The sequence below is a fragment of the Nannospalax galili genome, unplaced genomic scaffold, assembly GCF_000622305.1.
Source record: "Nannospalax galili isolate Female #2095 unplaced genomic scaffold, S.galili_v1.0 scaffold100, whole genome shotgun sequence".
Taxonomy (NCBI): Eukaryota; Metazoa; Chordata; class Mammalia; order Rodentia; family Spalacidae; genus Nannospalax; species Nannospalax galili.
Genome location: NW_008352891.1, coordinates 4,075,434 through 4,093,080, shown reverse-complemented (window position 1 = coordinate 4,093,080; position 17,647 = coordinate 4,075,434). Strand labels below are relative to the sequence as shown.

Below are 17,647 nucleotides of genomic sequence, written 5' to 3'. Positions count from 1 at the left end.
CTGGAGAGAGAGAGAGAGAGAGAGAGAGAGAGAGAGAGAGAGAGAGAGAGAGAGAAAGAGAAAGAGATTGTACTTAACTCAGGTACCTTAACCAAAGGGGTTCCCAGAAGATAATATATAGTCTGATGTAGCCTTAAATGTATTCATTGTTGCTGGAGTAATGTGAAAATGTAATCATTTTAAAAGAGTTGGAATGAGTGCGACAGAGGAAAACAAAAGGAGATAGAAAGAGGAAAGTATTTTAAAAAAGCTAACATGAATGCGAGAGAAGAAATGGAATCCAGGAGAAAGACGTAGAATACTGAAATGCTTGCCCTTGGAAGGGCTGAAACAGACCATATGTGAGGTCAGAGAGAAATGTCTGCAGCAAGTACCAATATTTTCACTCAATGAGATATCATGTAACCAGTAAAATTATTCTAAAAGCATTTGTAAGAGGGATGAGTGATACATGTATGTCAAATGAAATAAATTATGTTATAGTACAGTTATACCTCTGAGTACAGTCCTCATCCCTTCCTTCAATGACAGGGCTGGGGCCTGGGGCAGTGGCTTAGTATTTACAGGGCAGTTGAGAGGCCTGGGTTTGATCCTTAGGACTCCAAACAAAACAGCAAAAATCCCAGTGGCAACGCAGTATTGGCAGGTGAGTCTTGGCTTTACCGTGCTGGAATTGCCAGTGGGGAACACTGGTGCAGAAAGCCGCCTGCTGAGTGCTTCTGTGTGCTCATCTGATAGGCTAGGTGGATCCGTAGTGACAGAAAATGGACATGTTGCCTTGGGCTGTAGCCACTGGGAAGTGATAGCTGTGGAGTTTCTTTTGGGGGTGATGGATGTGTCAAATTGATGATGCAGCAGTTGCACAAAATGGTGAATATACTGACAAAAAAACCAAACCAACCAATGAATTACTAACTTTGAATTAGCTCTCAGTTAAAGAGCTACAGAAAAAAACTAGAGTGATTATCTTAGGGGATGCCTGTCAGTGACTGTCCCCATTTTCCCAGGTGTTCTGGGATTGTTGTACATGACCTTTGTGGTAGAGATATTTAACAAGCTGAAACATGTTCTTAAGGAAGAATGCTAACAGCCAGGCTTTTACCAGGAACTTAGTGATGAAGTCTGCTGGCCTGCCTTTGGGGATAGAAAGGGGGTGCCTCCTGGCATCCTAAAACCTGGGTGGGTGGTCTGTTGCTGTCACAGCTGTGGAAAGGATGTGGAAGGGCCATTCCTGGAAAATGATTTGTCTTTTGCCTGGGGACTCCTGGAGACAGGATCCTATCTATGGGAAAAGAGGGGAAGGCGAAGAGGCACTTCCCAGTGGAATATTCTAAAAGGTGGTGGGCTCTGTGAGTGCTAAATCAGAGAGAGAGAGAGAGAGAGAGAGAGAGAGAGAGAGAGAGCTGTTACTTATATAACTTCCTGTAATTGCCCTGCAGTAGCTGGGGAGAGCCGCCCTCTCCTGTCTGGGCTGAGCAGAGGCCACAAGCCCGTCCCTACTTGAGACTGGCTTTTACCTCCTCTGTCAGACAGCGTGTGCAGGCAGCCCTTCTAGCCAAAACCGAAATGTCATCTTAATCAGAAGACTGTGTCGTCTCTGTGTTTTGAAGATGGGAAATTCCTACGCTGGACAGCTGAAAACCACACGGTTTGAGGAGGTCCTTCACAACTCCATTGAGGCTTCCCTGCGTTCCAACACCCTGGTACCCAGGCCCATCTTCTCCCAGCTGTACTTGGAGGCCGAGCAGCAGCTGTCCTCTTTAGAAGGTAGGAGGAACACTTCTTGATTTGTGCGCTTCTTTTGTTGTGCACAGCCAGCATTAGCAAAACCTGAAACTCCCCTCTTCTGCCCTATTTGAGAACTGTAGTCTCACCAAAAAGAATCATTAAAAAAGAAAAGGTTCACAAGCTTATTTGTGATTTGATTAAAAATAAGTTTCAGTCATAAATTTCAAGGAAAAAAATTCGATTAATAGGAGACAGAGACAAGTCTTCTGAAAGGGGCGTTTATGCCTCATTAGAAGGTTTGACATTTTTACTTTGATAAGAAATTTTAACATGAGTTTGACCTCCAGCTGTGTATTTTTTTTCATTCTCTTGTGATTCATGGCCTTTTCTTTGTAAACTAAAAGTTGTTTTTCTTTGTAGTAACAGGTTTAAGAGCACTCTAGAAACTTGAAAAATCAGAGCAAACTTTTATGAATTTATTATGTACCAAGAATAAAGCATGACTTGACTTGACTTGACTTCCTTTATTCAGAAAATAAAGCATGAGAGTGAGTGTGTATGTGAGAGAGAGAGAGATTTTTAATAGCAAGGTATTTTCATGTCAAAAGTAAGCTCAAAGCAATCCATAGGATGATGAAGCTACTGTTTTGAAATTTTTGTTTTGTTTTGTTTGTTTGTTTTATAAGTTCAACCCTTTTCATTTGAAATTATACTTTAGTAGTTTTTGAAGTAGAAAGAGCCGTGGTTTAAAGCAAAAAATAATTGTTAAACAAAAAACCAAAATGTCTGCCAGATATATGCTGCATTGGGCTTGGGGTGTGTGTTGTGGTATGGTGTGTGTATTGTGGTATGTGTGTTGTCTGTATCTGTGTTGTGTGTATGTGCTGTTTGTGGTGTGTATGTGTGTGTGTGTGTGTGTGTGTGTGTGTGGTGTGTCCATGTCTGTGTCTGTTGTACTCTGTGTGTGGGGTTGTACTCCGTGTTGTGTTGTGTTGTATTCTGTGTGTGTGTGGCTGTGGGGTGCTTGTTTTGAAAGAGCTCTGTTCTGAGCTTATGAGTGTCTGGTATTCCTGATTATTGTAGGAAGGACCTCATGGGTCATTAAAAAAAACTCAGTAAATTTACCTTGCAAGTGGCACAGCAAAGGACCCCAAAGAACTGAATCTAGTTCCAAGAGAAACCAGATTGCATTCCAAACTGTAAATCAGGAAACTTGAAATTCTCTGGTGTGGATGTTTTATGGCATAGGAACTATAAGTTTGGCACCATGGGGAGCTGAGAAGTTAGAGAATATTCAGTAGATCACCTTTTTAACCAACTGAAAGGCTTTGTGAAATAAGCATTCCTTGGTTATTCTTAACTGCTCAGTGTTGAAAAGCCTTGTTGTTAATGGAAAATTAGTAATAGCAATCATGATAATTTAGTACATCTGAATGGCGCCTTAAAATCTACAAAGCCTGTTCACCTGCTAATGCACTGAGGTCGATGTGATTTGGAAATGGGGAAAGTGGTCTGCTGGTTCTGTAGGAACAGCGGAATTATACCCTCAGCTCTGGGAGATCTGTATGTACAGATAGTGGGATGGGGGGGGCGTTCAGTGCAGAGCTGCTCACATGAGGACAGAGAGCAGCAGAAAGCCCTTGGGGGCTCCCAGTCAGCTTTTCTTGCTACTGAAGATTACCTTGGGCTGTCCGCTTGCCTCTCCCTTTCTAGTTGGGAAGCTCTGTCTTTTCAAGTAACTCTTACCTCTTTTGGACATGTGGCATTTCCCAGTGATATTCTCTCAACTGCGCTGGGAGTGCCTACATGCTCCACCTCTGAGCTATATCCTAGCCCCCAGGGGGACAGAATTGAAGCTCATGAGTTTTATTCCTCAGGGCCGAATGTCCAGTACTTCTGGTCAGCTTGTCAGTGGGATCGCTCGGTCTTTGAAGTGCCTACATGCTCCACCTCTGAGCTATATCCTAGCCCCCAGGGGGACAGCATTGAAGCTCATGAGTTTTATTCCTCAGGGCTGAATGTCCAGTACTTCTGGTCAGCTTGTCAGTGGGATCGCTCGGTCTTTGGGTTGGTATGAAGATTGGACCCAGCCCCCTCTGCACTTTTCTCTCTACCCAGCAAGTAGCCCAGACTCATCACCTGAGATTTTGTTTTTCTAGGAGTTGGTGGGAGGGGAAGACACTTCAGTTTGCTAAATGTCACCATAAACCAAGCCCTCGACTTGTGCCATATCTTCTGCATCATAAACCTTAGTGCAAACAGGCATGCATAAGGCCCCATGTTGTTTTGTCTGCTTGTCTCTTCTCAGGGACTCTTATCTGATTGCTGGACTTCTTCAGACAATACTGATGCTGATGGCCAGGGTACTGGTATGATAAACCCCTGCAGATCTGATAACATTTTTATGTATTTCTGGGGTGATTTAAGAGGCTAACTTATTGCTTTATTTTTTAAATGAGAGTTTTTACCTACTACCCCCCTTAAGGGAAAACCCTTTTAGAGGTTATTGACTTTTTAAAAGAAAGAGCAACAAAACAGATACTACCCCAGAACTGTGCTAAGTAGTACAAATATACTAACTGGACAGGATTCAGGTAAATGCCTATAATCCCATGTGCTCAGAATGTCCCAAGGCTGCTTCTCATGAAAAGAAAATGGAATGTAAATGCCAAAGTGAATAGCCTCAGGTGCCTGGAGCTGAAAGTGCTATAGGGTCCTTGGCTTTCTATGTTTTATTATACCGTGCTAAGCCCTCAACCCTGATGGTTTTGTCTAAGGCCGCTTTAAGGCTCTTGCCCTGCCGGCAGACCCCTGTTAACATGTCTGTTTAGTCTGCTTGGGGCTGAGGAGCCCATTAAAGGCCGGAATGTCTGCTGCAGACCTTTGACCTTTAATCCTGCCTGTAGTTTGAGCTCAGTCTTTGACTCTCTGGGGCTTAAGACCCTTCTGTCTTGGTTCTTTCTCAGTGTGTTGGAATGTGGTTCTTTGGGCTTAGCAGAATAAAGCACAGCCAGCCATTCCCTGTGCACTGCCTGTGGATTCATGGTTCTGACTGGGGGGATGCATTTTAGTCCTGCTGGGGATTGTATATTTGTTTCTATTCCAAGGTTGGGATGTACTCCACTTTTTTGAATCTTTGTAAAACTGACTCAGTTGAGTGTGAACTTTGTAGACTGCAGACAGAGCTTCTGTGCCACCTGCTCTGGTGCTGGTCCTGTCTTGGAGTCTGATGGGACCCCATTGTGCCTGCTTTACAGACAGGAAGAAGCTAAGGGAAAGAGGCTGCCGGGCTTATCCCCCCAACCTTGTGTGTTCTTTCTTGTGTAAGCGTTTCACAGTTTTCTCATGACCTGGTGTCTATCCTCTGAGCCCATAAAGACCAAGGCACCAGGAGGCTAGCTGCACTTCCTGCAGAGACCTTCCCAAGGTCATAGCCCCTGTCAGGTTATGTTCCTAGCAGCCTGATCAATTAAATAACAGCTGGAAAATTCTGCCTGACTCTGAGGTGTCACATTTTCTTATGTAGGCCATCACAACTCACAGTGGCCTTGGAGCTCACTTGGTAATCCACTCATTTCCCATAAAGAGATCAAGCCTCTGTCCTGTGGTCAGTCACACAGGCAGCAGCGATCCAAATACTGGAACTTCATTTCCCAGATTTCTGGTCTAGTGTCTCTCACCTCATATGATTTCATGATTAGCCTAAAACCCCTGGATGGAGGAGTGGTGTTAGAGCCAAGTGAGAGGACAGCAGGAGACATAAAAACAAGCCTGCAATGAAAGAAACAAACAGGAGAGGAGACAACCATATCCTGCCCTAATATTTAAGGATGCTTAAAATGCCCATTCCAGGAGGAAATCTGTGTGCTGTGTAGTACAAGAAACTTAAAGACACACTGAGGCAGATTTTTTTTTTTTTTTTTTTTGTTTTTTTGAGGGGGGGCTCCCCTTTTTCCCGGGGCGGCCTGGGACCTCATTATGTAGCCCGGTTTTTTTTTAACCCCACAGAGCCCCCCCTGCCTCTACCTCCCAGTGCTGGGATGACAGGCACGTGCTGCCATGCCTGTTGAGAAAGATTTTTTTTTTTTTTTGGTGTTTTTGAGACAGGGTCTCCCTATTGCCCTAGCTGGCCTGGAACTCACTATGTAGACCAGGCTAGCTTTGAACTCACAGAGATCCGCCTGCCTCTACCTCCCAGTGCTGGGATGAAAGGCACGTGCTGCCATGCCTGTTGAGAAAGATTTTTTTTTTTACCCAATACATTGGGTAAAAAAGAGAGAAGTCATTGGAAGGACTAAATTCCTGGATCCTTCAAAAGGCAAATTTTGGTGAAATCTGTTTTCTCCAGCAGCGAGAAAGGTCTCGCTGTGTGCTCAGAGCAGTGGGCAGCTGTCTCCTCAGCACAGTCTCCGCACTAGGCATCTTGCTGTGTGCTGGGAGGTCAGAGACCAGTGAGGGCAGAGGCAGCCCTGGGAGACAGCGTGAGAGGAGCTCATGCCCAGGGCTGTCGTGGTCAGTCCCATAGGTGCCATTCCTCCTTTCCTAAAGCCACAGCTTTCATGCCTGGCCCTGTTCTAGAGTATCCTGGAAGGTCATTTTCATGTCTGCATGTGTGTGTGGTTGCAATAATGTATGCATGCATTCTTTGGATAAATAATAGTGTACAGCTCAGTAGTTCCCTTATGTAATAGTTAAGGCTGTGCATGCTACTTCTGTTTTCTAAGAACACTGGCTTGGGCACCTGTGAACTCACAGGCAGGTGGTTAAACAGCTGTGAGCCAGTCACTGAGCCTCTCAGCCCTGGTTTCCTTAAATGTAATACGGGCTACATACATCATAGTATTTCTCACATAAATGTTTTCAGAATACCTACTGGGTAGAAGTTTTGTGCTCAGTCTTTATCAAATTACCATATATGTAGCAAACCCCTGCCTCTGTGTAGACATGCGCAGCTGTAGTGGCTGGAAGAGAAGTGAACTTAAGCTAAGTCTGTGTGCACCATGACCTTTGGGAATCATCAGGCCTGAGAGAGCCTTGCCTTTCCCTTCCAGTACAGCAGGGCCACAATGCCCAGCCTCCCAGGGTTTCTAAGGACCAAGGGGTAGACTAGCAAAGGCTTGCTGAGTGCTTCCCAGAGGCCGGTAGTTCTCTTTTGTGATTGGTCCTCCACATTCTGTGCCCTTGTCCAGCTTACTGCTCCAGGTGGAAGGAAAGGCCTTCCTCCAGGCCCCATGGCAGCTTCCTTATACATCACCGCTCTTCTCCCCCACATCCAGGTAGCAGCCGAGTGGACAACGAAGAAGAAGAGGAAGAGGGGGATGGAGGGTTGGAACCCAGCAGTCTTTCAAATGCCTACCAGCTGCCTCCTCCTCCGGAAGGCTGCTGCACCACGGATGGTAAGACTATGCCAGCCCCTGCCCAGGATCTGCAGCTTCACAGCTAGGTCTGAGGTTTTGTGTCCCCAGGGTCCTCCTTGTTCTTATCCCTTGAGGTGTGAGCTGGGCCTGTAGTCCCCACATACTCTACAGCATGGTGAGCCCGCTCCCAGCTCTTCAGCCACTGTAGACAGTCTCAACTGTAAGAATGGCCTGGGAGCCAAGTATTCATTGTGCTGTGTCAGTTGTTAGGAAGCCAGAACATACTTTCTTTACTCGAGTCTATATCACCGAGTATTTGATTTGGAATGGATTAGTAGGAATAGTGGTACACACCTATCAGTCCTTGGCTGCTGAACCAGTGTATTCATATTATCCCAGGAACCTGGGCAATCAGCCATTTTACTGATGAAAAACTGAGGCAGGAGATGCTGGACACAGCAGCATTTCAGCCCAGTGGTGAGAGCTCATGCTTCACACCTGGAGAGGCCTTTGGGTTCATACTGCAGATCCTGTTACTCCTTGGCTTAGAGAGCCTCTATCCTGTCACTATGCCAGCCAATGGCTGGCAGGCTTCTTTATAGTTGTCTGTAATTAAGTGTTATTGAGCCCTTGCTCTGGAAATTCAGGGAACTCTTGGGGCTTTTTGGGGAGACAGATGCTTTGTGTACATTAGGGTAAGTTGGGAGGGCAGGCTGGGCTGCATGGGAGCTGAAGAAAGACTCCGAATGCAGGCACAGAGTTTCAGGGAGGTTTCCTAGAGAAGCTGGTTCTTCCTCTGGGGTTTAAACCATTGGTAGGAGTTAGCCAGGAGACTATAGTAGGGTGAGGAGGCTGGGAAACTACAGAGGAAATAGCTGCTGCAAAGGCTTATAGGGGTGAGGAATACCCAGCCTAGGGAGCTTCATGATTAGGGGATTCAGGCAGGACCTGGGGCACAATAGAGCTGGGATTGGAAAGTGATCAGAATAGTTGTGGAGGCCCCTGCACTTGAGACCTGAATCTGACCCTGACCTGACCCTGAGCCGTTAGGGTGGTAGGGAGGACTTGGCCCTCTCTGGCGCTGCTATTCCTTGAACAGGGGAGTCAGTACAGCTGTGAGGCAGGATTGCCTACTGTCCCGCATCGGGAATGGTGAGAACAATGGTCCCTAAATTGGTTCTCACAGGATTTCCAGTAGTATGCTTATAGTGACTACCTCAACTGACTTTCTCCAGCTTCCTGAAGGTGGGTGGCACAGGAGCACTGGGCCGAGAAAGTCTGTGAAAGCAGCTGCCCCATGCCTAGGTGCAGTCTGGCTCCTGTGTTGGAGAAAAGCCTAGAGCAGAGGAAGAGAGGCTTTTAAACTTCTGTTTATTTATGTATTTTTATTTTACGTGTATGAATGTTTTGCCTGCATGTATATAGGTGCACCACATGCATACAAAGTCCTTGGAGGCCAGAAAAGCGCATTGGATTCCCTGGAACTGAAATTATAGGAGTGTGTGAGCCAATATATGGGTGCTAGGAACCCAACCCAGGTCCTCTGCAAGAGCAGCCAGTGCTCTTAACTGTTGAGCCATTCTTCCAGCCCCTGAAGAGAAATTTTTAAAGGGCTGCAAAAGCTCCCATGACTGGCTGGGGTAGAGGGGCCTGTATCTCCCTGGTGGATCACAATGCAAGAAGCCCAGGAAATGAGCTCACCCTCACCTAGAACAAGATCTCAGAGAGAGCCTAATAAGTCCCAGCCATTTTCCTCTTTTCCTGGATAGTTTTTGAGAACTTACTTTTCACATAGGAAATACATTTAAATATTATTTATTATTTTATTTTATGTGTATGGGTGTATTGCCTGCATGTGTGTAAGTGTACTCATGTCATGCAGTGCCCATGGAGGTCAGAAGAGGGCATCGAATTCCCTGGACCTGGAGTTACAGACAGTTGTTAGCTGCCATGTGGGTGCTGGGAATTGAACCCTAGTCCTCTGCAAGAGCAGTCAGTGTTCTTAACCACTGAGACATCTCTCCAGACCCAGGAAATATATTTAAAAGATTTATAATCCAAAGGTTCCGAAGGGTGTAGAGAGAAAACGTGTCCATTAGGATAGGACTCCAGTTCCTGGACTCTAAGTTCCCTCCAGGGAAGCTTGAGAGACTGGCTCTGGCAGCTGCATAAAGTACAGCATATGAAGATGGCAGGTGCCGCTACCTTTTGATGTCTTGGTCTTGTCTGAATTTCAATTGTCCTCATTTTCTTGAAGCATTTTCCTGCTGAGTCTTACTTGCACATTAGTATGTGTTACAGAGTGACACAACTGTCACACAGAGACTACTGAGATCAGTGTCACAAATAACCATGATGATAATTTTCTCAGGCATTAATGTTGAGCCCTAACCCAGAGTGGCTGTAAGGGTTGTTCCCAACAAGACCCATAGTGACCCCTGTGTCCACAGACTCCTGGTTCTGGGAAGGCCCTGGATAGCGTGTGAGCTCTGTCCACTTCTTGTAGGCTTCTGCCAGGCTGGAAAGGACCTGCGCCTCGTCTCCATTTCCAATGAGCCCATCGAGGTCCCTGCAGGCTTCCTTCTCGTGGGGGCCAAGTCCCCCAGCCTGCCTGACCACCTCTTGGTGTGTGCAGTAGACAAGAGGTTCTTGCCAGATGATAATGGCCACAACGCCCTGCTCGGTGAGTTCTTCCTTTCCCTTCACTGTGGCTCTGTTTGCATGTGGTTGGGCAGAACGAGGGAGGCCTCAGCTGATGGTGGTGGCTGTGATGGCAGGGGCGGAGAGGCTACCTGTGATGTCCTACAGGTATTTATTTTTTAGATATCATTGTGGAATGGAAGGAAAATGGGAATTATTTCAAACATGATTGGCTGGGACTGGGGAGATAGCACAGTTGGTAAACTGCATGCCATGCAAGCATGAAGACCCAAGTTTGAGCCCCAGAACCCATGTAAAAAGTCAGATATGGTAGCTATGCTTGTAATTCCAGACAGACAGATTCCTGGACCTTACTGGCCAGCCAGCCTTGCCAATTTGGCAAGCCCCAGGCTAATAATAAGAGTCTCAAAAAATACGATGAATGATCCCTAAGGGAGGACAGCTAAGGTTGCCCTCTGGCTTTCACATGTGTGGGCATACATACCCAGGTATACAAACACATACATGTATATAGACATATACACATGTGCATGCACACATAAAAAAATAACTGGTTGTTCCTCCGTAGAAAGCTCACTGTTTAATAGTACATTTTTTTTTTATGATTTGTTCTTCAAACCTTCATTTCTAAGTGCCCCTTCTGCCAGGAAAGGGTTATAAACCCTGTCCTAGGCACTTTCAGAAACAAGGAGACAGGAGAGTGAGATGTGTTATGTATCCCTGCCTCCAGGTGGTCGCATCTTGAGAGACTGCCAGGCTCCATAGCCATCCTCTACTTTGTTTTACAGCTCCACCTGGAGAAGTGGTATCTATTACCCTAGTTCTATAGGACTTGTTCATGAGAGTGAAAAAGACAACAGGGCCCAAGTTCAAGTCTCACAGGCTCCAAGTTCCCCCCTTTACTCACTGTGTTCCTTAGGCTTTTGCTGTGGTCAAGGTTGAGTGGGAACTGCAACTTTTCCTTCTGGCCATGGCCACCTCCTGCCCGTGGCTTTTCAAAAAATCACCGGCCCTCTAAGAGCCAGCCTGACTCTGTGAAGTGGAGCCAAAACTGGATTCCTTCTGTTCAGATGATATTATTATGCTCTTACTGTATGACAGGCTCTTTCACATGTTCCTCCAATTTGCAGTAGCATCAGAGAAGAGCTCAGGGTTGGACTAAAAGCCCAGAGATCTGGGATCTGGTTTTGTGTCTGGCCACAGGCTACCAGGCCTCCTGAGCCTTCCTGTCTTCATTCAGGTCAGAGGAGTTTTCACATATGTTCCAACCTTGGGCAGTTTGTTCTTGTCTGGTGACTTTGGATTTGGCCCCTCACCTAGTCTTGTGTCTCCTTTGGAGGAGGACTGGGAAGTAGAAGGCTTGACAGTGTCTATTTTCACATGTAGGCACAGTCTTCACTGTAGGCATGAGAATTTATGGAACAAACTTCTGGGTTAAGAAAATCCACATCTTTCTTATTCTCCCTGTGTATCAGCACTGAAAACCTCCAGTTCTGTGCTTCTTATGGCCCCAAAACCAGGGGAGAACTCATTGCAGCGGGTGTTCGCTGAACACATTTTGCCTTTGCACCGTTATGTTATGCAAAGAAGGGCATGAGGAATGGAGGGAGGAGAGAGGAAGGAAAGGAAAATAAATGGTTCCTGACTGAAGGCTACTGGGGGGCACAATGTGTGTAAACTCCCAAACAAGGCAAAAAAAAAAAAAATGCTCCCAGGAAGAATGGCATAGCCTGGGGACAATGACCTGGGCAGGCCCTTAGGCAGCTCTGTGGGCTTATTGAGACCAATTCTTTAAGAATAATTATGGACAACTAACTCCTCAATCTGATGGAATGCCTGCATGTGAGCCCAAGCTTGCTCACTGGGCACACATATAGATCATACGGACAGTGCTCAAACAGATGGAGCTGGGGAAGCCGGTGCCTCACACAGGTGGTGTTTGATCTGGTGGTAGTGGTGGGGTAAGGTAGGGTTGAGGGGTTGTCTGAATTCCACCCCTTTGTGACTGTAAGGGAATTGCCAGGGTGGTAAATCAGGGAGGTCCTGCCTCTTGGGCCCTGGAGATAGGAATCTTCCAGCTCCTTCCCCTCCAGCCCCTAAGAGTCTTGCTCCTCCTGCCTTGGCCAGAGTGCCCAGGAAGTCAGAGCTTTGTTAATTGCTTGCAAAAAGCCATTCAGAATGGGGAACAAGAGCTGGTTGGTAATCACCAATGCTCTCTCCTTTGAAAATAACTTTATGCTCTCAGCTTAGACACTTAACACTGTTTAAATTTCCTGCCATTAACTCAGATAACTGCCCAGGACAAGGTGGTTTCTGAAGCTCCCGCAGGGGCCCAGGCTCAGCTCTGTTTAGTGACCTATAAAACACGGGGCTGTGGACCATTGTGGGGGAAGCAAAGACTTTAGGAATATTGTTCTAGTGACTTTGAATCTGCTGAGGGAGTTTGTCTGAGAAAACTGAAAATTTAAAATCTAGGCTTGTTGTTTAGATTAGCTGTTTTGTCCAAGTTGGCCAGTGGCTTAAGAAGAGAGAAGAAAACATCTCTCTAACATGCTCATTTCTTAGGAAAAAATGAGTACATTATTTAGTGAGCGGGCAAATTATTTGCACATTTATTAGTGTATAAGCTTAAGCTGAAGGCTGGATGTTTAGCTATACCTGGGGACTCAGCCCTTTCATTGGGAGCTCTTGGTTTGGTGGGGAGACACAGGCAAGCAGAGTCAGGAGGTCCATAGCAAAAACCATGTCAGTAAATCTTATACTCAGTCTTATGGCATTGTGGCTTTCACAGAGGGTTGCCAGGGTATCAACACGAACTATTGGTGATGGGAAAGATGTTTCAGTGGCAGCCAGGTTTGAGCTAGGCCCTGAAAACTGAAAGTTTGCGAGCTGGAGAAGAGCAGCAGTAAAATGCAAATGGTAGCTCCTGTTTATTAAGGATTTATCATGTGTCAGAAACAGTTCTGAGGAAGTGGAAATAAACTAGTGAGGAAGAGATAGGATGGTCAGGTGTTTATATATGAAGCCCAGAAGGCACAGACTGACTTGATTAGGGTCATCTGGGCAGCAACTGGAAGCTTTTGACCTTGATCCTTGATGATGTAGGACTGATTAAGGGATGAAGGACATCTCAGGCAGCATGAACTATGCTATGGGTACTTGAAGAGATGGGGAAATTTCTTAGTGGCTGGAGCCTGGCTCATGGGCAGAAGCTGGGGCTTCATTTGGGTCCTGAAGGATAGAGGTGTGTGGTATCTGGAAAGCCACAGTCAAGCTGTAGCACCTAGTGTAGGGTGTCCTTTGTCTCTGGTTGTTCCTAGCATGTCGGGATAGTCAGCCCTGTGCTTTGTGACTCCTCCCTCTTCTCCCCACCACGATTATCAGGAGGCAAATCTCACACCCCACGTTACTCATCAGAAACTAGTTTCATGAGTATCTGTCTCTATAGAAAAACAACTTTTTGTTGGAAACCCAGTACCATGATCATGTTTATACATTTTAGTAGCATTTGTCAATATTTTTAAATATCTGATGGGTTCAAATTTTATCATTTACTTTTTTGTTTTACAGTTGGTTTATTAAATTCAAGACCCAATGAAAGTTCTCTTAAAGTATTTGGTTGATTTATCTTTTGTCTTTTGAATTTATTTATTGAGATGGAGTCTCATTTATCCTACCTAGGCTGGTCTTGAACCTGCTAAATAGCCACAAATGACCTTGAACTTCTGATCCTCTTTGCTTCCACTGATCCTCCTTGCTTCCTCCTTCCAAGTGCTGGAATTGTAGGTGTGCATCACTATGCCCAGGTTTATGCAGTGCTGGGATCAAACCCAGGGTTTCATGCATATTAAGAAGGTATTCTACCAACTGAGCTACATCTTTAACTCTTGTCTTTTAAAATTTGTAGTTCCTTTTTCTTTCATTTCCCTTCATACATATATGTATATATATGTATATGTATATGTATATGTATGTGAGTGTTTTGCCTGTACATATGTTAAGTACACCCATGTCATGAAATGCCCATGGAGGCCAGAAGAGGGAGTTGGATCACCTGGAACTAGAATTATAGAGTGTTGTTAGCTGCCATATGAGTTTTGGGAACTGAATCCAGGTCCTCTGCAAGAGCAGCTAGTACTCTGAACCCCTGAAGCACCTCTCCAACCCCCCAATTTATATTTTAAAGAAATATTGGTAGTGATAAAAAATAAGGCAATTGCCATGTTTTATGTTTTAGAAAGCTCTCTTGGAACTCACGCGTGTAATTTTTTTTCAAAAGAGAAACTGAGGCAGGGAACAAATTCTGAGTGCAGTGTAGGATAGAAGATGATCCAACAGAAATTTCAAACCTACATTGTTCCCGCATACCATGCCCTGGCCCCTCTGGAATCTAAATCTGCTCTGTATGCTTTTTCTGGCACAAGTAGAAGTTTCTACATAGTGACTGGGATTTGGTTCAGACATCAAGGTGAGACTCTAGAAATTATGTTCCCTTTCATTTGCTGTTAGAACACATTTACTTCCACTAACAGGAAGGTGACAGTAAACATGGGGCCTCTTGAATCTCCTGCAGGACTGTCCAGGAAGTCTCCTCTAGACTGTGTTTCATGAAGAAAAGTCAGATATCAGAGGGATTTCAGAACCATCCCTGAGGATTCAGAGAAGGGACCCTTCTCTGCAGAGACAGTAACCCTGGCAATAAGGTTGAGCCACCCCCTACCCCACCAGCCTTAAAGCCATGTGCTTGGAGACTACCCATCAAGTCAAAGGAAACCTCTGTGGATACTTCCAGGAAGACTCATGCACTTCAGTCCCTTTAGCCCTGTCTTCCCTTCTGTGGTTGGACAATGGATGGAGTCACTTCTTACCTTTCGTTCTGGAGGGAGTCTCCTGCCCCTGGCACTCTCCTGCTTCCCACAGCTTAGTCCAAGAGGAAGGAGAAAAGATACCACACTGTATGTCTGAGACATGTCAGATGGGCAGCAGGCTGGCTGTGGCTGGCTGTGGGGTCAGTTAAGCTGACTGTCCTGTTTGCTCCCTACTGAATGGATCTGTGCGCATGTTAGTTTCCTCCCTGTCCCACACAGCGTTTTCCATTTCCTTGCTGCTCTGTCTTCTCACACTTGTACAAAGGGACTAGAAACTGGACAGCTAAGTCACCCTGTGCCTTATTCTGGCCAGGCTGAGATTGGTCCATATTTCTGAGGTCTTCCTTTTGAAGAATAGGAAGCTGGTCTAGACATATGTGAATTAGAGACTTTCTGCAGTGTGAATCTTTACTCTGTGGAGATGTTTTTAACCTTCACTGACTGGCTATCTTTTGAACACTAGCCAGAGCCTCTAGGGATAGTCTTAAGAACAGAGTTCATGGAGAGGCATGTAGCTTTTATGGCCTAATGTGAGATGACCTCTGTAGACCAACAGGCAGAGAATGTGATAAAATAAATCCATCCCAGCTTCAGGGCCTCCCTGGACCCAGGACCTTGGACCCACAAGGAACCAGTCCTGCTATTGACAGAGCAAGGTCATCTTGGGATGGTTTATATAGGAGCAGTGGTGAGGTAAAGAGGCCAAACGGTCACATGTTTCCTGTATTAAACAAGCTTGTAGCTGGTTCATTTGGAATAACTTTGTGGTTTGTAGCGGTCCTTTCAAACTCAAGCTCTCCATGTTCATAGTTTATGCAAGGAGGTATCTGTCATTGTCACTGTTCAGTTGGCCTATCTAGAGCTGCAGAGCTGGTGGTGGTAGGAACCTGGGTGGAGAGACCTGTCTGGTCCAGCAGGATACCTATCCTGACACAGCCTTTTCCTCCTCCTCTTTAAATTTTATTTTATTTTATTTTTTTATTTATGTGTATGAGTGTATTGCCTGCATGTATGTAAATGCACCCATGTTGTGTAGTGCTAGCAGAAGCCAGAAGAAGGCATCAGATCCCCTGGAATTGGAGCCATGAATGGTTTGCTGCCATGTAGGTGCTGGGAACCAAACCTGGGTTCTCTGTAAGAACAGCCAGTGCTCTTAGCCACTGAGCCATCTCACCAGCTGCTGCTGCTGCTCGTCCCCACTTTTTTTTTTAGTTGTTGTTGTTTTGAGATAGGGTCTTCCTATAACCCCAGTTCGCCTGGAATTCACTTTGGAAACCAGGCTGGCCTCAATCTCATAGAGACCCACCTGCTTCTGACTCCCAAGTGCTGGGATTAAAAGCATGTGCCACCATGCCCAGCTCACAGACATGTTCTTGAACAGTGTCTTCACTCTGTTGGCTTCTGAGTGTCAGAACTTATTCCTGGCATCCCCACTATGCGTCTGGTACTTGATAAGTCTGGCCAGCTGAATGGGCTTGTTCTGATCCTTCAGAGCGTGCTTTGTAGATGGCTTTTTATTTATTGTTTTTTAGCATACAAAATAATGGGTTTCATGATGACATTTTAATGCATATATATTATATTTTGCTTACACTTGCTCCCTGATTACCCTCCTTGATTCTCCCATCCCTCTGCTGTTTCCCTTGCTTCCATGAACAATCCCCTCTGCTTTCATATACATATAAAGCTGTATATATCATGTATGTATGTATGTATGTATGTATGTATGAAGATAAATCTTTATTCTGCATAAGAGAAAATATGCTATCTTTGTCTTCCTTCCCTCATTACTCTCTCTTATTCCCCCTCCCCCTCTTTTTAGGCTCCTTCCTTCCCTCTAACTTCATGCATACATACATATGCATATTTTAAAAATCTAGATTCTTCATATGAGAGAAAACATGCAATATGTTGGATTTATTTCACTTAACATAATCTCCAGTTCCATCCATTTTACCTTTAAATGATATAATTTCATTCTTCATTATGACAATAAAATTCCATTGTGTATATATGTACCATGTTGAGACAGGTTTTTGTGTAGCTCAGGCCACGAACTTGCTATGTAGACTTGGATGACTTTGAACTCCTGTCTCTGTTGCTTACGTGCTGGGATTACAGGCAATTGCCACCATGGTTTATGTAGTGCTGGGGATTGAACCCAGGGCCTGGTGAGTGCTAGACATGCACTCTACCAGGTGAGTTATATTACCAGCCTCTACATTTCCTTCATTCATTCACAAGTGGGGTTTTCAGGATGTTCCTGAGGAAGTGAAATCTTCAGGGCTTGCCCAAGCCTGTTTCCATGACCCATTCTCTTTGGTCTTGTTTGAGTCTGGATGATCTTGACTCCCCAACCAGATTCCCCAGCCAGTCTACCATGACCACTCCCTAAGCTGCTGGCATTCTCTGAGTGGCAGTAGGGATGTGATGAATTTTGATGAACTGTGATTATATGAAGAGGCTAGAGGGGAGCTGGAAGGGAGTTAGAGATGCTCAGGACTTTCCCCCACCTCCAGGTTTCTCTGGGAACTGTGTTGGCTGTGGGAAGAAAGGTTTCTGCTACTTCACTGAATTCTCTAACCACATCAACCTGAAGCTGACCACACAGCCCAAGAAACAGAAGCACCTCAAATACTACCTGATCCGAAATGCTCAAGGGGCCCTGACCAAAGGACCTTTGATTTGTTGGAAAGGCTCGGGTAAGGCACTTGACTCTGGAGGGACTGGGGACTGGAAATGCACCCCAGTGGGTGGAGAGGAAGGGACCCCTGTCCAGTGATATAGGCTGTAGCCAGAGGGCAGCCCACAGCACTGAAAATGCTCCTTGGTGTCAAAGGTGCTTGGCCAGCTTGTTATAGGGACAGATGAACTGGATAGGATATTTAAAGGTTGGCATGGGGCCACTCTGTGCTGAGCCTTTTTGTGGCAAGTGTTTAGGGCAGTGGCTTTTGTTCCCAGGGGATATTTTTCACTGTCTGGGAACTTTCTTGCCTTCTCCTCCTCCTCCTCCTCCTCCTCCTCCTCCTCCTC

The 17,647-nt window shown here is 45.6% G+C and overlaps 1 protein-coding gene across 10 annotated transcripts in view; it reads left to right on the top strand.

Annotated features, from left to right (window-relative positions):
- Greb1 (growth regulating estrogen receptor binding 1) overlaps window positions 1-17,647 on the top strand; it is a 160,576-nt gene that overhangs the window by 79,315 nt on the left and 63,614 nt on the right. For 9 of the 10 annotated variants that reach the window (XM_029554590.1, XM_017802495.1, XM_017802491.1 and 6 more), the window contains exons 2-5: window positions 1,611-1,767; window positions 7,005-7,124; window positions 9,592-9,768; window positions 17,134-17,316. In XM_029554590.1, the coding sequence (XP_029410450.1) occupies window positions 1,611-1,767; window positions 7,005-7,124; window positions 9,592-9,768; window positions 17,134-17,316 (637 nt within the window). Of the gene's footprint in view, window positions 1-1,440; window positions 1,768-7,004; window positions 7,125-9,591; window positions 9,769-17,133; window positions 17,317-17,647 lie in introns of those variants that run through there. The other variant, XM_017802493.1, reaches the window with a different exon arrangement.